The sequence below is a fragment of the Eriocheir sinensis genome, unplaced genomic scaffold (genome assembly GCF_024679095.1).
Source record: "Eriocheir sinensis breed Jianghai 21 unplaced genomic scaffold, ASM2467909v1 Scaffold1006, whole genome shotgun sequence".
Lineage (NCBI taxonomy): Eukaryota > Metazoa > Arthropoda > Malacostraca > Decapoda > Varunidae > Eriocheir > Eriocheir sinensis.
In genome coordinates, this window is record NW_026110304.1 from 110,730 (window position 1) to 134,233 (window position 23,504).

At 46.1% G+C, this 23,504-nt stretch overlaps 2 protein-coding genes and 2 long non-coding RNA genes across 29 annotated transcripts; 2 read left to right on the forward strand and 2 right to left on the reverse strand.

The window, feature by feature from the left end:
- Positions 1–27: 27 nt before the first annotated feature.
- Positions 28–8,093, forward strand: LOC126988913 (transient receptor potential channel pyrexia-like). 2 transcript variants are annotated; one of them, XM_050847297.1, is made up of 4 exons: positions 34–356; positions 1,792–1,951; positions 4,033–4,191; positions 5,292–8,093. In XM_050847297.1, exons 1-4 carry the CDS (start codon positions 325–327, stop codon positions 7,509–7,511), a joined length of 2,571 nt encoding a protein of 856 aa, XP_050703254.1. In that variant the 5' UTR covers positions 34–324; the 3' UTR covers positions 7,512–8,093. The 2 variants fall into 2 exon arrangements, with proteins under 2 accessions (XP_050703255.1, XP_050703254.1); XM_050847298.1 differs by lacking the exon at positions 4,033–4,191 and having other exon boundaries at positions 28–356.
- LOC126988921 (uncharacterized) lies at positions 1,960–19,440 on the reverse strand. Its single transcript, XR_007742667.1, has 3 exons — positions 19,390–19,440; positions 18,663–18,868; positions 1,960–2,560 (listed from the first exon to the last, which is right to left on the reverse strand). It is a non-coding gene; the product is annotated as an uncharacterized LOC126988921 (long non-coding RNA).
- Positions 8,211–23,504, forward strand: LOC126988914 (uncharacterized). Of its 25 annotated transcripts, none has more exons than XM_050847305.1 (9): positions 8,211–10,526; positions 12,225–13,101; positions 13,156–13,569; positions 13,636–13,767; positions 13,834–14,019; positions 14,650–14,809; positions 16,537–16,775; positions 20,023–20,477; positions 22,275–23,504. In XM_050847305.1, exons 2-8 carry the CDS (start codon positions 12,229–12,231, stop codon positions 20,173–20,175), a joined length of 2,157 nt encoding a protein of 718 aa, XP_050703262.1. In that variant the 5' UTR covers positions 8,211–10,526; positions 12,225–12,228; the 3' UTR covers positions 20,176–20,477; positions 22,275–23,504. The 25 variants fall into 25 exon arrangements, with proteins under 25 accessions (XP_050703262.1, XP_050703272.1, XP_050703263.1 ...); XM_050847315.1 differs by having other exon boundaries at positions 13,900–14,019; XM_050847306.1 differs by having other exon boundaries at positions 13,636–13,701; positions 13,768–14,019.
- LOC126988920 (uncharacterized) lies at positions 20,618–23,458 on the reverse strand. Its single transcript, XR_007742666.1, has 2 exons — positions 23,312–23,458; positions 20,618–21,213 (listed from the first exon to the last, which is right to left on the reverse strand). It is a non-coding gene; the product is annotated as an uncharacterized LOC126988920 (long non-coding RNA).

Sequence of the window (23,504 nt, forward strand, 5' to 3'; positions counted from 1 at the left end):
TGGGTGCCTCGCTTTTACGCGGGTTTTATAACTACATGCTTGCCGGTCTGAGGGAGTCGCATGTTTCAAATACTTCGGGAAATACTTCTGATCGCGGTGCATTGACAACCTTGGGTATCGCACAGGTGGCCGGGCGCCGAGTAAGCCTCAGGAAGCCCCACCCAGTGCCAGTAGTTCTCTGTCTGGCTAAGCTCAGGTGTGCGTTCTACCTGAGAGCTGTTTGGTGTCCCTTCTGCCTGAGAGCTGTCTGGTGTCCCTTCTGCCTGAGAGCTCCCTGGTGTCCCTTCTGCCTGAGAGCTTCCTGGGACTACTTAACAAGACATCATGAAAAGGCTGTTCACTCCCTGCCGAAAGAAGTAAGTTTTCGGTACTGCGTTTTATAATGTATTAATCGTGTGTACCAAATAGTTATTGAAGGTTGGATATATTTTCGAAGGATTATATTACACACACACACACACACACACACACACACACACATACATTTATATTTTTCATTAGCACAGTAGTAGTAGTAGTAGTAGTAGTAGTAGTAGTAGTAGTAGTAGTAGAAGTAGTAGTAGTAGTAGTAGTAGTAGTAGTAGTAGTAGTAGTAGTAGTAGTAGTAGTAGTAGTAGTAGGACACACACACACACACACACACACACACACACACACACACACACACACATTATCAAACGGATATGGGAGAATTTTGGGAGAGTATTAACAAGCAGAGCATTAAAATATTTATGATAAGTATGTTGATGATGATGATGTATGCTAACCCAATCACTTCTCGCACGATTTACATAGATTTACATAGAAAATCAGACCACACAGACCCCATGGTCCAGACTATAGGTGGTCTGTCCTTAAACCTAAGTGATTCTACATTAATCAGAAGGCTCCAAAACGTTGCATTTCAACTGTAGTTAATATTAAGTTGAAGGAAGTGACGGTCGAGCTTGTTTTGAAGGAGTCAATCGTGTTACACTGGACCACTGACGGGGGAAGCTTATTCCATTCTCGCACTACAACGTTGGTGAAGAAAAATTTGGTGCAGTCTGAATTTACTTGTCTACATTTGAGTTTTAAGCGTGAATCAGCTTCGTATGCGCGTGTGTGTGTGTGTGTGTGTGTGTGTGTGTGTGTGTGTGTTGTTGTTTATTTTGCTATTCCTACCATTGTATTAGAACATAGGACCATAAGAACGTAGGAAAATCCAAGTTTAACTGTTTGAGTCTTTCCTCGTATGGCAAGTTCCTCAACCCCTGAATCATCTTAGTCATCCTCCTCTGCACCGATTCTAACATTTTGATATCCATTCTGTAGTAAGGTGACCAGAACTGAACCGCATAGTCAAGATGAGGTCTAACTAATGCTAAATATAGTTTGAGGAAGACTTCGGCGCTTCTGTTGCTTACGCTCCTTGAAATAAATCCCAGTACCCTGTTAGCTCGATTGCTTGAATGCATTGGAGCTCACTAAGACCCCTAAATCTCTCTCGCACCCAGACCTGCTTATGAGAGCGTCACTTAAGCAATAGTTATGAGAGGGGTTGTTCCTACCTACCCTCAGAATACTGCACTTCCCTACATTGAACTCCATCTGCCATTTATCCGCCCAGTCATACAATCTGTTGAGTTCATCTTGGAGAATACTAGCGTCCTGATCCGACTCAATTACTCTACCGATCTTGGTGTCATCTGCAAACTTACTCACATCACTACTAATTCCTGTGTGAAGGTTAGGTAAGGTTAAGGTTATATAGTTTGAGGAAGACTTCTGATAACTTGTCTATCCCAACAGGAGGCGGCCGCTCATCAAAACCCTGACGTACAAGAGTTCAGGACTGTACCAGGAGAATGCCGCAGTGGTCGTGGACGAGGAGGAGGCTCGGCGAGGCTCGGCGTGTAGCACATGCAGCGCTGACAGACATGTGGCGCCCAGAGTGACCGCCCTGTTTGCGGTAAGTATTTCAATGGAACTGTGTGTCTTCCTAACAATGTTTTGAATGCTGAAGACCGGCCATTAGCGGGTGGTAGTATAAGACATTTCGCCGCCCAAGAACACTAATTTGACAAGGCTTTCGTAGGAGTTGTGGGCATTTCCAGGAGCAGTTCTATGACCCTGGTGGTAGTGTGACCCTTCCTCTGTACCGTGAACCTAGAAACACATATTTGACAAGGCTTTCGTAGGAGTTGTGGGCATTTCCAGGAGCAGTTCTATGACCCTAGTGGTAGTGTGACCCTTCCTCTGTACCGTGAACCTAAAAACACATATTTGACAAGGCTTTCGTAGGAGTTGTGGGCATTTCCAGGAGCAGTTCTATGACCCTGGTGGTAGTCTGACCCTTCTTCTGTACCGTGAACCTAGAAACACATATTTGACAAGGCTTTCGTATGAGTTGTGGGCATTTCCAGGAGTAGTTTTATGACCCTGGTGGTAGTGTGACCCTTCCTCTGTACCGTGAACCTAGAAACACATATTTGACAAGGCTTTCGTAGGAGTTGTGGGCATTTCCAGGAGCAGTTCTATGACCCTGGTGGTAGTGTGACCCTTCCTCTGTACCATGAACCTGTAGAAACAATCATCAGACCCCAATTGACCCCCTCTTTGACCTTTAGAAATAAATAATGTGAAAAACAAAAGTTGTAATACCGATCTACCTGCATTTGCTTACTAAGAGCGAGGTGAAGAGCTTACTATTGAAGCGATTTAATATTTTGTTATTCGGTTCTGTTATTACGTCTCGGTAAGTTGTCCCCGTGTGTAGGGCCCTGGAGTGTGTTTAGCGGAGTCCTCAAAACATGTGTCTGTCTTGTGATGGACACCCACACAAAAGGATCACAGCTCACTTTTTTTACAGCAAAGGAGACAGCTCAAGGGCACAAAGAAAGGAAACAATAATAAATACAAAAAAGCCCGCTACTCGCTGCTCCTAAAAAGAATCCAAAGAGGTGGCCGAAAGAGAGGTCAATTTCGGGAGGAGAGGTGTCCTGATACCCTCCTCTTGAAAGAGTTCAAGTCGTAGGCAGGAGGAAATACAGATGAAGGATGATTGTTCCAGAGTTTACCAGCGTGAGGGATGAAAGAGTGAAGATGCTGGTTAACTCTTGCATAAGGGGTTTGGACAGTATAGGGATGAAAGAGTGAAGATGCTGGTTAACTCTTGCATAAGGGGTTTGGACAGTATAGGGATGAAAGAGTGAAGATGCTGGTTAACTCTTGCATAAGGGATTGGACAGTATAGGGATGAAAGAGTGAAGATGCTGGTTAACTCTTGCATAAGGGGTTTGGACAGTATAGGGATGAAAGAGTGAAGATGCTGGTTAACTCTTGCATAAGGGGTTTGGACAGTATAGGGATGAAAGAGTGAAGATGCTGGTTAACTCTTGCATAAGGGGTTTGGACAGTATAGGGATGAAAGAGTGAAGATGCTGGTTAACTCTTGCATAAGGGGTTTGGACAGTATAGGGATGAAAGAGTGAAGATGCTGGTTAACTCTTGCATAAGGGGTTTGGACAGTATAGGGATGAAAGAGTGAAGATGCTGGTTAACTCTTGCATAAGGGGTTTAGACAGTATAGGGATGAAAGAGTGAAGATGCTGGTTAACTCTTGCATAAGGGGTTTGGACAGTATAGGGATGAAAGAGTGAAGATGCTGGTTAACTCTTGCATAAGGGGTTTGGACAGTATAGGGATGAAAGAGTGAAGATGCTGGTTAACTCTTGCATAAGGGGTTTGGACAGTATAGGGATGAAAGAGTGAAGATGCTGGTTAACTCTTGCATAAGGGGTTTGGACAGTATAGGGATGAGCATGAGTAGAAAGTCGCGTGCAGCGGGGCCGCGGGAGGGGGGGAGGCATCCAGTTAGCAAATTCAGAAGACCAGTCAGCGTGGAAATAGCGATAGAAGATAGACAGAGAGGCAATAAAAAATTAAAACGTTCGATTATGAATGTGCGGTATGAACGAACGCTTACTATACCATGTGAAAGCCTTTTGACTCAGCACTCCCTCTCACGCCTCTCGTCTCCTTCCTGTTCAGGCCATCCAGCGGCAGGACACGGAGGAGGTTGAGATGCTGCTGGTTGATTCTCCGCCCGGCACGTCGCAAGCAACCTGTAATGGCCTCACGCCCCTGACAGTGGCCTGCTATTTACGCAACCTGGATATTCTCAAACTTCTCCTAAACCATGACGCGCAGGTGAATATACAGTAGTAGTAGTAGTAGTAGTAGTAGTAGTAGTAGTAGTAGTAGTAGTAGTAGAGCACATTCTCTTAATATGCTCAGTTTTTTTTATTTTTTATTTCTAAACATTGTCATTGATTCTACTTCATAAATCAATGCTCCCCCAATGTCCCCCTGACCCAATTGTCTACTTACTGTGATCATAAGGTATTTTAAAGCTTATGTTTATATTGATTTATTCACGTTGCTGGAATTTGATCGTTTTTAGACCAGTGATGACCTCAAGTCGAAACGTTTGGTACCAGGTTAACGAAGATAACGTTTGTGACCACGCTCGTTATACTCTCCCTGTTGTTCTCATTTCCTGACGCATGTGAGACAGAACAAACACACACACACACACACACACACACACACACACACACACACACATATATCTAACCTAACCGTGAAGGCAAAACATTCAACCTCGCAAACTCAACTCTTCCTAATAAACACACACACACACACACACACACACACACACACACACACACACACACACACACACACACACACGCTATATTCTTCAAGGACCCCAATGCATATATTAGCCTACACTTATTTTTCTATTTCACCGAAGGATAAAAAAAAAGTTATCTCGAATTGATTATATATATATGAGATGAGTGATGAATCTCTCTCAGTGGTTCCCAAGCCACGGAAAGATATCAGTGGTCTCTCAAACTCAGCATTTTCACCCGTCATTAGCTCAGTTTGGGGCAGCCTGATGGTCGGCCCAGCCCGTTCTGGCGCAGGCGAGTGTTTATAGTGGCGCCATCTTGCACTGGCTCATGCTGCCCTCCCGGAGTTCATCTTTAATCCTAGAATCTAGAGTCCGGGTTGATGGGTGGTCTTCTGGACAGCATGTGGGTAGTTTTAAGCCACTCGGCGGCGGCTGAAAAATCCCAGCTTGGTGGCACCGGGCGGGGATTGAACTCGCGTCGTCCTGAACGCGGCGCCGTCACGCTATCCGTTCAGCCACCGCTTCAACAAGATTGCTCTGAATGACATAAATTAAAAACAACGTAGAAAACCTTAGACTGTGGGTGATAAAGAACTTTTCCAATTTCCAGGTGGAGGCAGGCGACTGTAACGGCTGCACTCCACTACACACCGCAATCTGTGACGGGTGGATGGAAGGGGTGGCCGAGCTCCTGAATCACGGGGCGTCACCAGACCTTCTAGACGCCTCAACCTCGAACCCCGTGACCAAACCCGTGGCTGAGAGTCCCCTGAGGGCTGCCGTCAGGACCGGGAATGTCGCTGCGCTCCGGCTGATCTTCACGCACCATCCGAACATAAGCATTCTGGACACCGAGGAAGGGTCGCTCCTCCACCTGGCAGCGCGCTCACACAAGCTGGAGATGGTCGATTTTCTGCTGCATGAAAGGGTATCCGGGGAGACTTTGAAATCCCTTAATATGAAAGGAGATAATGTAACGCACGCAGCTCTGCAAAGGAACATCACAACAAAGGATGAGACTCCACTTTTGGAGATTCTTAGGATGTTCTTCGAAGCTGGTGTCGATGTTAACGCGAAAAACAACCTTGGGGAAACTCCCTTGTTCCTAGCGTGCCGGCGGCGACTCCCAAAATGCACAGAGCTCCTGCTGTCTTTTGGAGCCGACCCACTGGCCATCACCGAGGCGGGGCAGTCGGCAATCCACGGTGCATGCCATGGAGGATGCGCCGCCAGTCTGACCCACTTGCTAAGCACTGGTCGCGTAGCCCACCTAGTCACTGCCCCGGACAATGAGGGAGTCCAGCCCTTCCACCACGCCATCAAGAGTAGTTCCCTTGACTGCTGTGAGATCTTGCTGAAGAACGGAGACCACCTGACGCATATAGACCTGGACGGAACCTCCCGCTGCTCTCTGCTTCTCCAGTACTTCCCGACCACATCAACCCAACTCCTCACCCGACTCTTTAACTCATACATCACTCTCTCTGATGACGCCCAGTACGACCGAAACTCCCACATCATTTTCGACTACTCCAAGATTCTGTTCAACCGGAGTAATGACATTCAAAGCTCACTTCTGGAGGACATCAATTACCTACAAAAGGATCTGTTGCAGCATCCACTGGTAGAAAGCTTCGTCCACCTCAAATGGAGAAAAGTCAGATTCCTGTTTTATGGTATACTCCTGTCATTCTTTGTGTTTATATTACTCCATACAGTTTACATTCTCGGGACAAGCACCAATGACACTAAGATGTTCAATCGTATTTCAAACATGTGGGCGTTTCGTGTCGTGCACCTCGTGATGTACATCGTTATCTTGTGGCCTGAAGTCATCACCATCATTGCCAACCCTAAGACATACATCCGTCACTGGGAAACTCTGACAAAAGCCACATCGTTGAGCGCATCTGCGTACGTTGTTTTTGCGCACCAGTATGCAAGTATGCGCATGGATAAGGATCATAGGAATATCACACTTTCACGAGAGGGTACAGAGGAGTCCCCTGAGTACCCCATTAGGTCCAAAATGACAAGAGAAATCAGCGCGGTGTCTGTTTTCTTCGGATGGATCGAGCTTATGATGCTGTGTGGGAGACTTCCAATCCTCGGTTCACAGGTCCTCATGTTCGCCAGAATCGCTAAGTCGGCAATCAAATTCATCGCTGCGTTCATTGGCCTCCTCGTGGGTTTCTCCGCTAGCTTCATGGTGCTGTTCAGTGACAAGGATGACTTCCGTACTTTTGGGACTAGCTTCGTCAAGACCCTGATGATGATGATTGGGGAGGTAGACTATTCAAACCTCGTGGACAAGGAAACAGCGGTCATTAGCTATTTGATTCTGGTGTTGTTTCTGTTCCTAGTGTGCATTCTCATGGCCAACCTTCTGATCGGTCTTGCTGTGGATGACATCTACTACTTACAGCGTATTGGGAACATTGAAAGGCGCTCTAAGCAGGCCACTCATATCGTCACGTTCGAGAAGGCCATCTCTGTCGCTAAACGATATCGACTACTCCCCCGCAGCCTGACAATGGCCTTGATCAAACTCTATACAACGAAATCCCAGAAGAAAATATTCATTAATAAAAATCGGGAGCTTGTGTTGTTATATCAAAACAAGATTCCATCGCAAATACTCCAAGAAGCTTTGCAGATTGCGAAAACCAACCAGTTAGCGGCCTCTGACAACCCTCGCCCAGTGTGTGAAAATAGACTCCATGACGAAGATGCCTCCAGAGTGTTGCTTCAGGAAATTCAGGACCTCAAGAACATGATTCTCAACAATAATCTCAATTCTAAACCAATGCTCGAATTGATCAAACGGTAGACTCACAAACACCGCGTGATGGACGACGCGGGTTCGAATCCCCACGCTACCACCTGGGATCTTTCAGTCACCGCCGAGTGGCTTAAAACTACCCACATGCTGTCCTGAAGACTACCCATCAACCCGGACTCTAGAGGAAACCGTCCAAGTGAATCAAGGAGTTCCGGGGGGGCAGCATGAGCCAAGGGAAGATGGCGCCACTATAAACACTTGCCTGCGCCATGATGGGCTGGGGCCAAACACCATCCAGGCCCCTCAAAAAAAAATTAAAAAGCAATACGGTTGGGTTAGCAAACACCAGCGGAATGGAAAATTAACTAATGGATACTTGTGGTTAGCACGAATCAAGCATGACCAAGTGTGACTATATATTGATGCCATGTTTGTTAAAAGGACATCAGCATAGGGTGTCCAGGAAAGCAATTACGATTCTCATTCACTCACTACGACATTGTGAATAATTGCATATCGAGGATTATTAATTAGTGAGGCTAACTTATCGATTCTGTTCTCGTTCGTGTATAACTTGTCCTGTTCTTTATATGTATGCCGATGTACGAATTAAATTTATTATTATTATTATTATTATTATTATTATTATTATTATTATTATTATTATTATCTGCCCTGTCAGTGAAGTGGAGCCTGAAACCTCATCAACGGTAAACGGTAAACAGTACAAACATAGGTAATTCTACTTCTTGGGGGCTTCGTGGTGCAGTGGTTAGCACGCTCAGCTCACAATCGAGAGAGCCCGGGTTCGATTCCCAGGCGGAGTGGGAACATTTGGGCGGCTTTTCCGATACCCTACTTAACCCCTGTCCACCCAGCAGTGTACCAGGTATTAAACAAGGGCATAAAGAAGGAAACAATTATAAAAAAAAGCCCGCTACTCGCTGCTCCTAAAAAGAATCCAAAGAGGTGGCCGAAAGAGAGGTCAGTTTCGGGAGGAGAGGTGTCCTGATACCCTCCTCTTGAAAGAGTTCAAGTCGTAGGCAGGAGGAAATACAGATGAAGGAAGATTGAAGATGCTGGTTAACTCTTGCATAAGGGGTTTGGACAGTATAGGGATGAAAGAGTGAAGATGCTGGCTAACTCTTGCATAAGGGATTTGGACAGTATAGGGATGAAAGAATGAAGATGCTGGTTAACTCTTGCATAAGGGGTTTGGACAGTATAGGGATGAAAGAGTGAAGATGCTGGTTAACTCTTGCATAAGGGGTTTGGACAGTATAGGGATGAAAGAGTGAAGATGCTGGTTAACTCTTGCATAAGGGGTTTGGACAGTATAGGATGAAAGAATGAAGATGCTGGTTAACTCTTGCATAAGGGGTTTGGACAGTATAGGGATGAAAGAGTGAAGATGCTGGTTAACTCTTGCATAAGGGGTTTGGACAGTATAGGGATGAAAGAGTGAAGATGCTGGTTAACTCTTGCATAAGGGGTTTGGACAGTATAGGGATGAAAGAATGAAGATGCTGGTTAACTCTTGCATAAGGGGTTTGGACAGTATAGGGATGAAAGAGTGAAGATGCTGGTTAACTCTTGCATAAGGGGTTTGGACAGTATAGGGATAAAAGAGTGAAGATGCTGGTTAACTCTTGCATAAGGGGTTTGGACAGTATAGGGATAAAAGAGTGAAGATGCTGGTTAACTCTTGCATAAGGGGTTTGGACAGTATAGGGATGAAAGAATGAAGATGCTGGTTAACTCTTGCATAAGGGGTTTGGACAGTATAGGGATGAAAGAGTGAAGATGCTGGTTAACTCTTGCATAAGGGGTTTGGACAGTATAGGGATGAAAGAGTGAAGATGCTGGTTAACTCTTGCATAAGGGGTTTGGACAGTATAGTGATCAAAGTGAAGATGCTGGTTAACTCTTGCGTAAGGGGTTTGGACAGTATAGGGATGAAAGAGTGAAGATGCTGGTTAACTCTTGCATAAGGGGTTTGGACAGTATAGGGATGAAAGAGTGAAGATGCTGGTTAACTCTTGCATAAGGGGTTTGGACAGTATAGGGATGAAAGAGTGAAGATGCTGGTTAACTCTTGCATAAGGGGTTTGGACAGTATAGGGATGAAAGAGTGAAGATGCTGGTTAACTCTTGCATAAGGGGTTTGGACAGTATAGGGATGAAAGAGTGAAGATGCTGGTTAACTCTTGCATAAGGGGTTTGGACAGTATAGGGATGAAAGATTGAAGATGCTGGTTAACTCTTGCATAAGGGGTTTGGACAGTATAGGGATGAAAGAGTGAAGATGCTGGTTAACTCTTGCATAAGGGATTTGGACAGTATAGGGATGAAAGAGTGAAGATGATGGTTAACTCTTGCATAAGGGGTTTGGACAGTATAGAGATGAAAGAGTGAAGATGCTGGTTAACTCTTGCATAAGGGGTTTGGACAGTATAGGGATGAAAGAGTGAAGATGCTGGTTAACTCTTGCATAAGGGGTTTGGACAGTATAGGGATGAAAGAGTGAAGATGCTGGTTAACTCTTGCATAAGGGGTTTGGACAGTATAGGGATGAAAGAGTGAAGATGCTGGTTAACTCTTGCATAAGGGGTTTGGAATATATTAAAACTATCTGGAAAACAAGACACAGAAAAACAAGTAGCCTACAGGTTATGAAAATACACGAAACAAATTTAACTTACAATCAACAATTCTCACAGCACGGAAACAATAATAGCAGAATCACTAGTACTTTCTGGTGAGCAAATAATTAAAAACACACAAGAAACAAAAGAATATATTAAAAAAAACAAATTAAAACATCTGGTGGTCCCGTTGCAAAGGCTGAATCATCTGGTTCACTCAAGAGCCTCAGAGGTTCACGCGGGCAAGTATGAAATGACCTCCCTTGACCTAATTTGTGGATTATCATTGACGTGGACGCAGATAAGGTGGATTTCCATTGTGACCGTGAAGGCAGGAAGGCTGGAGAGGAGAGGAACCGCGCCATTACTGCTAAATAAGGCCAATATAAGCAGTGTGCCCAACCTCGCTTCCCCAGAGGTCCCCAAGTTTGAGTTTTTGTCATATCTCTGAGGTTATTTAATATTTATAAGGATGGTGTTATTAGGGAAATTAAGGGGTAGATTGGGGTTAGTTTGAGTAGATATATACGCTATAGGAAGGAATTGGGTGCTGAATACAATCTTATGCGCTAATGACTCGGTGTTCACTGCAGAAAATCGAAATGACCCACAAAACTTAGGGATTTTTCTAGGGAAGTTCTGGAAGCCCATTTCTGAGTGATTTTAGGCTTTCTCCCCCAAAAACCCGGTTCCCCATAGTTCCCCAGGCTTGTCTTGGGGGGTACGGGGGGGCTGGGGTAAGGAGCGGACATCTTATAAAGTATTACCGGGAAATTAAGGGGTAGATTGGGGTTATTTTGAGTAGATATATACGCTGTGGGAAGGAATTGGGTACTGAATACAATCTTATGCGCTAATGACTCGGTGTTCACTGCAGAAAATCGAAATGACCTACAAAACTTAGGGATTTTTCTAGGGATGTTCTGGAAGCCCATTTTTGAGTGATTTCAGGCTTTCTCCCCCAAAAAACCCGGTTCCCCATAGTTCCCCAGGCTTGTCTTGGGGGGTAGGGGGCCTGGGGCAGGGAGCGGACTTCTTATAAAGTATTACCGGGAAATTAAGGGGTAGATTGGGGTTATTTTGGGTAGATATATACGGTATTGGGTACTGAATACAATCTTATGCGCTAATGACTCGGTGTTCACTGCAGAAAATCGAAATGACCCACAAAACTTAGGGATTTTTCTAGGGAAGTTCTGGAAGCCCATTTCTGAGTGATTTTTGTCTTTCTCCCCAAAAAACCCGGTTCCCCATAGTTCCCCAGGCTTGTCTTGGGGGGTACGGGGCCTGGGGCGGCAGAGGGCAAGGTGGACTTTTTATTAAGTATTACCAAAAGGAGAAAGTTGAGAGTAAATGTTAATAAAAGTATAGTGATTGTTTGTGAGCGGAGTAGAAGTGAGGTGGATTTTGTATGCCCATATAGAGTGGGCATTGCTTTGAGCCATTAACCGTATTTTCCAGGGAGATATAACCCCTACTGTATGCTTGAGGTCATGTATGAAACTACATTGTTTAATAGCATTTTGGGGTATTTGGGATCATAATCACTTTTGGTGGTATATATCTTAACCCGGTATCAGCGGGGGTCATGTTTCTTAATGGTCCCTCTAAGCGAGAAAAATGAGAAAAAATCACCCCTCACACAAACCATTTCATAATATATATCAAAGCATTTGTGATCAGATTATGTATCATCTATTTTGGGGGTTTATATCATGGCACAAATTTGGCCTGTCGCTGCTACACGGTAAAGCCACAAATTTGGCCCGTCGCTGCTACACGGTAAAGCCACAAATTTGGCCCGTCACTGCTACACGGTAAAGCCACAAATTTGGCCCGTCGCTGCTACACGGTAAAGCCACAAATTTGGCCCGTCGCTGCTACACGGTAAAGCCACAAATTTGGCCAGTCGCTGCTACACGGTAAAGCCACAAATTTGACCCGTCGCTGCTACACGGTAAAGCCACAAATTTGGCCCGTCGCTGCTACACAGTAAAGCCACAAATTTGGCCCGTCGCTGCTACCGGGCTAAGTATATTTGCTGAGCCAGTAAGTATCGAAGCTTTCAGACATTAACAGTATTTTCCAGGGAGATATAACCACTAATATTTTCCAGGAAGATGCCTGTATGTGCCAAGCTGAGTGTCCTGGACCTCCTGAAAATGCACATCCCAAGGTGTCCGGGCTGTGTGTGTCCGGTTCCCGCCATAGCGTGCTCAGGACCCCAGGCTGATGCAGACCTCCTGGACATCCTTACCTTTGCTGGGGTTATACCAGAAGGGAATCCTGTCGCGCCTAGTCAAGCAAGCTCTGGAACACTCTTGGGGAAGGTAGACTCCGGCGTGGAACATTTAGCTTCATTTCTACAGTCACAAACAAGTACCCAACAACATGAGTCTCCCGTGCTAACTCCCACTCCCTCACACGACAGCCAGGTTCACCCTCAGCTTCCTACCGGCGTAACGCTCCCCCATTCACCCAGCACCCAGCGCCTGTCTGGTGTGTTAAGCCCTAAGCAGATCGCACCGGTGACCCCCAGCACCCAGCGGTCAATCCTCCCAGCTGCCCATCAACATCAATCATCAGGGCCAGCCTTCCGCCCTGCCCCCACCACCCCAAAGGCATCCCCACTCCCATCTCACCACAAGACGAACCACGCCTCTTCTCCGCTCACCGCCAATGTGGAACTGGAACTCCACCCGTCACCATCGCTATTCTTCAAGGAGACCCGTGGAGAGACACTCAAACCCACTGAACAACACCAAGTCTCAGTAGATATTAAAACACAGGTATCAGAGGCTAATTCAGATCTCCAGAAGCCTCAGAGTAAGGTAGATCTCCAGAACCCTCAGACTAAGGTAGATCTCCAGAACCCTCAGACTAAGGTAGATCTCCAGAACCCTCAGACTAAGGTAGATCTCCAGAACCCTCAGACTAAGGTAGATCTCCAGAACCCTCAGACTAAGGTAGATCTCCAGAACCCTCAGACTAAGGTAGATCTCAGTAAGCCTCAGAGTATGCCAGATCTCCAGAACCCTCAGACCAAGGTAGATCTCCAAAACCCTCAGAGTAAGGTAGATCTCAGTAAGCCTCAGAGTAAGGTAGATTCAGCTCCAAGTAAAGGTCAAGGACAGGGGTCAGGGTCAGGTCACAGTCATCAGGTAAAAGACAGTGACACATGCCCCAAGAAGGCCCAGGAAGCTCATCTCCTGAACTCACATGAAAACCGGGCAAGCAATGATAAGGCCAGACAGGGCAAGAAAGAGAAGGCTGACCTTGACCCCAGCATTAACAAAACAAGTAAAGGTCATCACAGAAGGCTTGGCTCAGGCTCCGGCAAGGTTGGAGGCCTAAGCAAAGGTCAGGCGAAGGATAGCAAGCTCCAGGAAGCAAGGCCCGGCCACAGCTCCAGCAAGGTCGCCAAGAGTGATTCAGGACCCAAGAAAGGCGACCAGACCAAGGTTGTTTCTACCGGCAACGACCACGCCAAGGGTGATTCAGGGCCCAAGAAAGGGGACCAGAGCAAGGCTGTTTCTACCGGCAAGGACCACGCCAAGGGTGATTCAGGACCCAAGAAAGGGGACCAGACCAAGGTTGTTTCTACCGGCAAAGACCACGCCAAGAGTGATTCAGGGCCGAAGAAAGGCGACCAGAGCAAGGTTGTTTCTACCGGCAACGACCACACCAAGAGTGATTCAGGGCCCAAGAAAGGGGACCAGAGCAAGGCTGTTTCTACCGGCAACGACCACACCAAGAGTGATTCAGGGCCGAAGAAAGGGGACCAGAGCAAGGCTGTTTCTACCGGGAAAGAGCAACAGTGTAGAGATGTTCCCAGAGCCATGCGAGGTCAGGACAAGACTTACGAGCTGCCCTTCGTAAGCACAGATGAACAAGAGAACCGTGACAATGAGGTTAGTGGGTTTTTTTCTTGTTTCTAAGTGACATACCTCCAAGGGGGAAGAGGCTGACACATTATCGTATAAACCGTCTTCTATATACACAGTTTCAACCCGTAAACTATCTCCTCCGCCCCACTTAACGAGCTTCATGAATAGTTGTCATTGAAAGGGTCAGTTATCGATGTCGTTTTGCAATAGTTAAGTTTTTTTTTGTCTAGGGCTATAGCTATGGTAGGCTTGCTTTGAGGGGCCTGGATGGTGTTTGGCCCCAGCCCGTTATGGCACAGACAAGTGTTTATAGTGACGCCATCTTCTCCTGGCTCATGCTGCCCCCCGGAACTCATCTTTAATCATAGAATCTAGAGTCCGGGTTGATGGGCGGTCTTCAGGACAGCATGTGGGTAGTTTTAAGCCACTCGGCAGTGACTGAAAAATCCCAGGTGGTAGCGTGGGGATTCGAACCCACCCGCGTCGTCCGTCACGCGGCGAATATGGGCCCAGCACACTACCACTCAGCCACCGTGGGTTGAGATAACATAGTAAATGGATGTTCTGAAGTTAGTGGGATGTTGTTTAAGAGACAGACACCCTTATATGTCTATTCTTGCATGTGTTTCCCTACCCATGAGTTCCCCGTTCCAGGACCCTCGCTGGAAGAAGCAAGCAGTTCTCCGCACCAACCAGGAGCGTTACAGGGTGGCCCACAGACTATGGAGGAGCCCCTGTGTGCCGGATCCCAACACCAACCTGACAGTCTTTGGTACCAGTCACCTCGCAGCCCAACACAGTCAGGGCTCCGCAGGTATGACCCCCACATAGCACCCATAAGCAGCCGGTCTTTTTTTTTTTTTTTTTTTTCATTGCAAGTGTTCCTGGTACCTCTACAGTGTGTGTCTTGGCATGCCTGATTGGCTGGGGGCTTCGTGGTGCAGTGGTTAGCACACTCAGCTCACAACCGAGAGAGCCCGGGTTCGATTCCCGGGCGGAGTTGAAAAATTTGGGCGGCTTTTCCGATACCCTACGGAGCCCCTGTCCACCCAGCAGTGTACCAGGTATTAACCGCCAGCTTGGTGACACCGGGCGGGGATTGAACTCGCGTCCGTCATGAATGCGGCGCTGTCATGCTATCCACTCAGCCACAGCCTCCACTTGCATATTACTGAAAACTTCAAGACATATACAATAATAATTATACATGGAAGCAGACAGTAGAGTTGAAGGCATTGAAACCATTCCTTGATAACATTTCTGGTGAACATAAGAACATAAGAACATAGGAGTCTGCAAGAGGCCGGTAGGTCAGTACAAGGCAGCTCCTTTGACCCTAAGCTCCCGTGTATCTGACCCCACCTGATATCCATGAATTTATCTAATCTATTTTTGAATGTGACCGTTGTATTGGCACCCACCACATGACTGCTAAGCCTATTCCACTCATCCACCACTCTGTTAGTAAACCAATTTTTGCCTATGTCCCTGTTGAATCTGAAGTTATCCAGTTTAAACCCATTACTGCGTGTCCTACCCGGTTCTCTTACCAACAAAACCTTATGAATGTCTCCCTTATTAAAGCCCTTCATCCATTTATAAACCTCGATCATGTCTCCACGCACCCTTCGCCTCGCTAGAGAATGCAAGTTTAACTGTTTGAGTCTTTCCTCGTATGGCAAGTTTCTCAACCCCTGAATCATCTTAGTCATCCTCTGTTCATGTAAATAAATGTACATTCTCTAAATGAATATGGAACCTTTAACTCTTTGCCTATCTTGTTATAGTTGCAAGAGTTTATGTGTATTTACCTTGTTGTGAAATACAGGCAAAGAGTCGTACTAGGCTTGTGCTGTCCCATCTCCATAACGCTTATCCAGTTTGGCTTAAAATTCATGAGTCGGTTTTGCACACACAATCTCCTCGTCAAGTCCGCTCCATGTTGTTATGCTTCTGTATGTGTGTGTGTGTGTGTGTGTGTTTGCCTAGTTGTGAAATACAGGCAAAGGGTCGTACTAGGCTTGTGCTGCCCCGTCTACATAACGCTTATCCAGTTTGGCTTAAAATTCATGAGTCGGTTTTGCACACACAATCTCCTCGTCAAGTCCGCTCCATGTTGTTATGTATGGAAAACTGTATTTCTAGAGGTCTCTCCTACAGTCGCTCTTCTTCAATCTCTTACCATTGCCTCTTGTCGAACTTCCGTCACGTTCCGCTAGGTCTTCCCTGTCCAATTTCTCCAATCCCTCTCGCATCCTGTACAATGCTATTAGGTCCCCTCTCTCTCTTCTGCTCTCCAGTGTTGTTAGTCCCAATGTCTCCAGTCTTTCTTCATAAGTACGTTCTCTCAGAGTTTCCAGTAATTTAGCCGCTGGTTAGGTTAGGTTAGGTTAGGTTAGGTTAGGTTAGGTTAGGTTAGGTTAGGTTCAATCTGGGTGACCTCACTGATGCTGCATATTCCAGTCTTGGACGTACAATCGATGTTACGAGTTCCCTCACCATTTCTCGTGTTCTAAGTGAACCTCCTCCTCTTTGGTGCAGGGAGACACCCCCGAAAGCGATGGCGCGAGATGGACGAAGAATTTCAACCCCCGAGGAAGAGGCAGCGAAGGTTTGAAAATGTACAGTTCAACGTGGAGCAGATCAAGAGGAGCAAGATCGTGGTTATGAATGAGTTCCTGAAGACGCTGGTCACCCCACACATCACCAGACAGGTCGCCAAGAAACTGGAGAATTCACACCAGGAAAAACAGTATATGCTCGACCTTGCTTGTGAGGAGGTGCGGAAAAATATCGATACTATAACCTGGTACCAGCTGGGGTCATGTTTCTTAACCCGGTAGCAGCAGGGGTCATGTTTCTTAACCCGGTAGCAGATGGGGTCATGTTTCTTAACCCGGTTGCAGCTGGGATTATTTGACAAGGCTTTCGTAGGAGTTGTGGGCATTTCCAGGAGTAGTTCTATGACCCTGGTGGTAGTTTGACCCTTCTTCTGTACCGTGAACCTGTAGAAAAACCTATTTGACAAGGCTTTCGTAGGAGTTGTGGGCATTTCCAGGAGTAGTTTAGTGACCCTGGTGGTAGTGTGACCCTTCCTCTGTACCATGAACCTGAGGAAACACATATTTGACAAGGCTTTCGTGGGAGTTGTGGGCATTTCCAGGAGTAGTTCTATGACCCTGGTGGTAGTGTGACCCTTCTTCTGTACTGTGAACCTAGAAACACATATTTGACAAGGCTTTCGTAGGAGTTGTGGGCATTTCCAGGAGTAGTTCTATGACCCTGGTGGTAGTGTGACCCTTCTTCTGTGCCATGAACCTAGAAACACCTATTTGACAAGGCTTTTGTAGGAGTTGTGGGCATTTCCAGGAGTAGTTCTATGACCCTGGTGGTAGTGTGACCCTTCCTCTGTACCGTGAACCTAGAAACACATATTTAACAAGGCTTTCGTAGGAGTTCTGGGAATTTCCAGGAGTAGTTCTATGACCCTCGTGGTAGTGTGACCCTTCCTCTGTACTGTGAACCTAGAAACACATATTTGACAAGGCTTTCATAGGAGTTGTGGGCATTTGCAGGAGTAGTTTAGTGACCCTGGTGGTAGTGTGACCCTTCCTCTGTACCGTGAACCTAGAAACACCTATTTGACAAGGTTTTCATAGGAGTTGTGGGCATTTCCAGGAGTAGTTTTATGACCCTCGTGGTAGTGTGACCCTTCCTCTGTACCGTGAACCTAGAAACACATATTTGACAAGGCTTTTGTAGGAGTTGTGGGCATTTCCAGGGGTAGTTTTATGACCCTGGTGGTAGTGTGTCCCTTCCTCTGTACTGTGAACCTAGAAACACCTATTTGACAAGGCTTTCGTAGGAGTTGTGGGCATTTCCAGGAGTAGTTCTATGACCCTGGTGGTAGTGTGACCCTTCATCTGTACCATGAACCTGTAGAAACACATATTTGACAAGGCTTTCGTAGGAGTTCTGGGAATTTCCAGGAGTAGTTCTATGACCCTCGTGGTAGTGTGACCCTTCCTCTGTACTGTGAACCTAGAAACACATATTTGACAAGGTTTTCATAGGAGTTGTGGGCATTTCCAGGAGTAGTTTTATGACCCTCGTGGTAGTGTGACCCTTCCTCTGTACCGTGAACCTAGAAACACATATTTGACAAGGCTTTCGTAGGAGTTGTGGGCATTTCCAGGAGTAGTTTAGTGACCCTGGTGGTAGTGTGACCCTTCTTCTGTACCGTGAACCTGTAGAAACACCTATTTGACAAGGCTTTCGTAGGAGTTGTGGGCATTTCCAGGAGTAGTTTTATGACCCTGGTGGTAGTGTGACCCTTCCTCTGTACCATGAACCTGAAGAAACACCTATTTGACAAGGCTTTCATAGGAGTTGTGGGCATTTCCAGGAGTAGTTCTATGACCCTGGTGGTAGTGTGACCCTTCATCTGTACCATGAACCTGTAGAAACACATATTTGACAAGGCTTTCGTAGGAGTTCTGGGCATTTCCAGGAGTAGTTCTATGACCCTGGTGGTAGTGTGACCCTTCCTCTGTACCATGAACCTGAGGAAACACATATTTGACAAGGCTTTCGTGGGAGTTGTGGGCATTTCCAGGAGTAGTTCTATGACCCTGGTGGTAGTGTGACCCTTCTTCTGTACTGTGAACCTAGAAACACATATTTGACAAGGCTTTCGTAGGAGTTGTGGGCATTTCCAGGAGTAGTTCTATGACCCTGGTGGTAGTGTGACCCTTCTTCTGTGCCATGAACCTAGAAACACCTATTTGACAAGGCTTTTGTAGGGGTTGTGGGCATTTCCAGGAGTAGTTCTATGACCCTGGTGGTAGTGTGACCCTTCCTCTGTACCGTGAACCTGTAGAAACACATATTTGACAAGGCTTTTGTAGGAGTTGTGGGCATTTCCAGGAGTAGTTCTATGACCCTGGTGGTAGTGTGACCCTTCCTCTGTACCATGAACCTGTAGAAACACATATTTGACAAGACTTTCGTGGGAGTTGTGGGCATTTCCAGGAGTAGTTCTATGACCCTCGTGGTAGTGTGACCCCTCCTCTGTACCGTGAACCTAGAAACACATATTTGACAAGGCTTTCGTAGGAGTTGTGGGCATTTCCAGGAGTAGTTCTATGACCCTCGTGGTAGTGTGACCCTTCCTCTGTACCATGAACCTAGAAACACATATTTGACAAGGCTTTCATAGGAGTTGTGGGCATTTCCAGGAGTAGTTCTATGACCCTGGTGGTAGTGTGACCCTTCCTCTGTACCATGAACCTGTAGAAACACCTATTTGACAAGGCTTTCATAGGAGTTGTGGGCATTTCCAGGAGTAGTTCTATGACCCTGGTGGTAGTGTGACCCTTCCTCTGTACCGTGAACCTAGAAACACCTATTTGACAAGGCTTTCGTAGGAGTTCTGGGCATTTCCAGGAGTAGTTCTATGACCCTGGTGGTAGTGTGATCCTTCCTCTGTACCATGAACCTCAAGAAACACATATTTGACAAGGCTTTCGTGGGAGTTATGGGCATTTCCAGTAGTAGTTCTATGACCCTGGTGGTAGTGTGACCCTTCTTCTGTACCATGAACCTGTAGAAACACATATTTGAGAAGGCTTTCGTGGGAGTTGTGGGCATTTCCAGGAGTAGTTCTATGACCCTGGTGGTAGTGTGACCCTTCCTCTGTACCATGAACCTGTAGAAACACCTATTTGACAAGGCTTTCGTAGGAGTTGTGGGCATTTCCAGTAGTAGTTCTATGACCCTGGTGATAGTGTGACCCTTCCTCTGTACTGTGAACCTAGAAACACATATTTGACAAGGCTTTCGTAGGAGTTGTGGGCATTTCCAGGAGTAGTTTTATGACCCTGGTGGTAGTGTGACCCTTCCTCTGTACCATGAACCTGAAGAAACACTCATTAGAACCCAACTGACCCCCTCTTTGACCTTTAGAAATACCTGACCTTAGGAGCGAAAGCATCTTATAAAACCAACCAATGTCTTTCCTAATTACAGGTTACAGCTATTCAAATGTTCTATGACGGGTTACCAGACCAGGACCTGACAGTGACCCAGGAGGAGGTGGAGCGGGGATCTCAAGCTACCGAACATGTCTACCAGGTTTTCGGTGATGTATATGGCTATTGGGGACAGGAGTTCTTTCCTTGAAGACTTTGATGTTGCCCAAAGCATCTTATATGGAGGCTTCAAGGGCTATCTTTTACTGGTTTGTGGATGACTGGTTGTAATATATATTTGATAGATAAGCTTCCCTGTGTTATGGTACAGGTAACTCTTGATTCACGCGAGTATTGTGTCCTGGAGGAGGTCATCGCGTAATTCCAAAACAGTGTAAATTCAACAAGAGGTCAGTTTGTACCTTCATGCCTACTGTATCACTCTGACTCCTCTCCCTCTCGTGGTTCCTCCTCTGGCTGCCCTTCCCCTCATGGTAGCACAGCAGCGAGGGTGTTGTTGTTGTTGTTGAGCAGCGTGGGTACTGTGTTGTTGTTCGAGCGCCGCGTGGGAAGAACTGTGTGGCCGTGTGAGTCCACTTGCGTGAGACATCTGGTGGACACTCAAGAAAATATCGCGTTTAAGTGAAAAAATGTGTTAATTAGACATTTATTTGGATTTTGGACCACACGGTATTTCAAAAACGCGTAAATCGAGAGTTACCGACCGGGAAAATGTCTTGTCAAATTTAAGTACAAAACGTTGTCATTACTGAACATATTAAAAGCTCTAATTTGCTGGGAGTCAAAACTGTTATATCCCTTTACTTCTAAAATATAGTTCCTTACATGAACATAACAGGAAATGAACGACTTTTCTAAACACATTTCCTGATAACACAACAAAAATAAAATAAGTTAATTGTACCAACCCCCACATATGCAAATGAAGGTCAGAGGTCAAGCGTGCAGGCAGGCGTTACTTGAGGAGTGTTTGTGGTGTGAGGAGAATGGATGGAATGAGTAATGAATGTGTGTTTTGGAATGTCTCAGCACACGGGTGACGGGATGGACTTTGAAGCGGTTTGGCCCCATGGAGCAAATGGAGGAGAGTTGGATGACCAGGAGGGTGTAGGTGAGTGAGACAGAGGGTGGGAATGCTTTGTGAAATGGAGGGATTGGGTGCAGGAGTATGTCAGGGAGATCCATATTCTGTTTTTGGTGAACCTGGAGGGAAATCTTTTAAACTTACCTCTGGAGCACAAGAATCTAATCAGACAATCTCATGTATTTATGGAGACTGTACCCAGAGTTAACCAGCATCTTCACTCTTTCATCCCTATACTGTCCAAACCCCTTATGCAAGAGTTAACCAGCATCTTCACTCTTTCATCCCTATACTGTCCAAACCCCTTATGCAAGAGTTAACCAGCATCTTCACTCTTTCATCCCTATACTGTCCAAACCCCTTATGCAAGAGTTAACCAGCATCTTCACTCTTTCATCCCTATACTGTCCAAACCCCTTATGCAAGAGTTAACCAGCATCTTCACTCTTTCATCCCTATACTGTCCAAACCCCTTATGCAAGAGTTAACCAGCATCTTCACTCTTTCATCCCTATACTGTCCAAACCCCTTATGCAAGAGTTAACCAGCATCTTCACTCTTTCATCCCTATACTGTCCAAACCCCTTATGCAAGAGTTAACCAGCATCTTCACTCTTTCATCCCTATACTGTCCAAACCCCTTATGCAAGAGTTAACCAGCATCTTCACTCTTTCATCCCTATACTGTCCAAACCCCTTATGCAAGAGTTAACCAGCATCTTCACTCTTTCATCCCTATACTGTCCAAACCCCTTATGCAAGAGTTAACCAGCATCTTCACTCTTTCATCCCTCACGCTGGTAAACTCTGAAACAATCTTCCTTCATCTGTATTTCCTCCTGCCTACGACTCTCTCTCTCTCTCTCTCTCTCTCTCTCTCTCTCTCTCTCTCTCTCTCTCTCTCTCTCTCTCTCTCAGCCTGCCCCAGACACTCACTGCCACCCTTATTACCATGTGGTTAGACCTGTTCACACGATTCCTTTACCCAGAAAACGTACTCTCAACAATGACAGACCATCACTACAGGTAACACTCAACTTAAACCAGTATTGTGTCCTGTAAGAGGTCATCGCATAAATCCAAAACAGCGTAAATCAAACAAGAGGTCAGTTTGTACCTTTATTGCCCACCGTATCACTCTGACTCCTCTCCCTCTCGTGGTTCCTCCTCCACTGCCCTTCCCCTCGTGGTAGCACAGCAGCGAGGGTGTTGTTGTTGTATATGCCTGTCTTCTATAACTTAAAGGATTTGTACTTCTTTGGCATCATTATAAAACTGTTTTTTGGTGAAGGGCATTCTGACTCCTCACTCTAGTAGCTATAGGATGATGATGACGATGATGATGAGTACTGTTATTAACCCAGTAGCAGCGATGGGCTAAATTTGTGGCTTTGCCGTGTAGCAGCAATGGGCTAAATTTGTGGCTTTACCGTGTAGCAGCGATGGGCTAAATTTGTGGCTTTACCGTGTAGCAGCGACGGGCTAAATTTGTGGCTTTACCGTGTAGCAGCGACGGGCCAAATTTGTGGCTTTACCGTGTAGCAGCGACGGGGTAAATTTGTCCCATGATATAAACCCCCCAAAGTAGATGATACATAATCTGATCACAAATGCTTTGATATGTATTATGAAATGGTTTGTGTGAGGGGTGATTTTTTCTCATTTTTCTCGCTTGGAGGGACCATTAAGAAACACAACCCCCGCTGCTACTGGGTTAAAACTCCTATCTCCTTGACACACCAGAGTGATGCTTGCCACTAATATCCTTCATCCGAGTCCTCTGCAAGGATAATGTTGTGGCCGGGAAGAGACTCAGGGTTGAAAGTAGACTCGAAGCAGCGTCTGAAGAAAAATCTCCCCTTTTTGGCAGGTGGCGAGGAGGAGACAGCCTCGTCCTCCTCCTCCTCGTCCTCCTGTGCCATCCTGTTGTTGTCACTTGAAGGGATGAGTGTCGCGCCCTGGGAGGCATCACCGTCGAGGGCGTCCTGGTGGCTCATTGGTGGAGGTAGACAACTTCCCCCGGGCTCTGCGTTGGCTGCTTCAGGGGTAACGTTCTGCACTGATGTAATATTCACTGTTGGATAAATAAATGAATTGTTAGTCCATATTTTTTTCATAATTAAGATCCTACATGTACTAATAAACCACTTAAGGATCTATTTCGTTTCTGATATACAAGTACAGTCGTGATATGAAGTGATGTCGCCGCTCTCAGAATGTTTCGTACTGTTTTTAAACTTACCTCTGGAGCACAAGAATCTAATCAGACCATCTCATGTATTATGGAGACTGTACCCAGAGTTAACCAGCATCTTCACTCTTTCATCCCTATACTGTCCAAACCCCTTATGCAAGAGTTAACCAGCATCTTCACTCTTTCATCCCTATACTGTCCAAACCCCTTATGCAAGAGTTAACCAGCATCTTCACTCTTT

Bases quoted from the DNA above. Each gene is read 5' to 3' on its own strand.
- LOC126988914 (XM_050847299.1), top strand. From the start codon at position 12,229: ATGCCTGTATGTGCCAAGCTGAGTGTCCTGGACCTCCTGAAAATGCAC. The intron at 13,102-13,155 runs GTAGATCTCAGT...CCTCAGACCAAG, and splicing joins TCCAGAACCCTCAGACTAAG to GTAGATCTCCAAAACCCTCA. The intron at 14,810-16,536 runs GTATGACCCCCA...TCTTTGGTGCAG, and splicing joins ACACAGTCAGGGCTCCGCAG to GGAGACACCCCCGAAAGCGA.
- LOC126988913 (XM_050847297.1), top strand. From the start codon at position 325: ATGAAAAGGCTGTTCACTCCCTGCCGAAAGAA. The intron at 1,952-4,032 runs GTAAGTATTTCA...CTTCCTGTTCAG, and splicing joins GAGTGACCGCCCTGTTTGCG to GCCATCCAGCGGCAGGACAC. The intron at 4,192-5,291 runs GTGAATATACAG...TCCAATTTCCAG, and splicing joins TCCTAAACCATGACGCGCAG to GTGGAGGCAGGCGACTGTAA.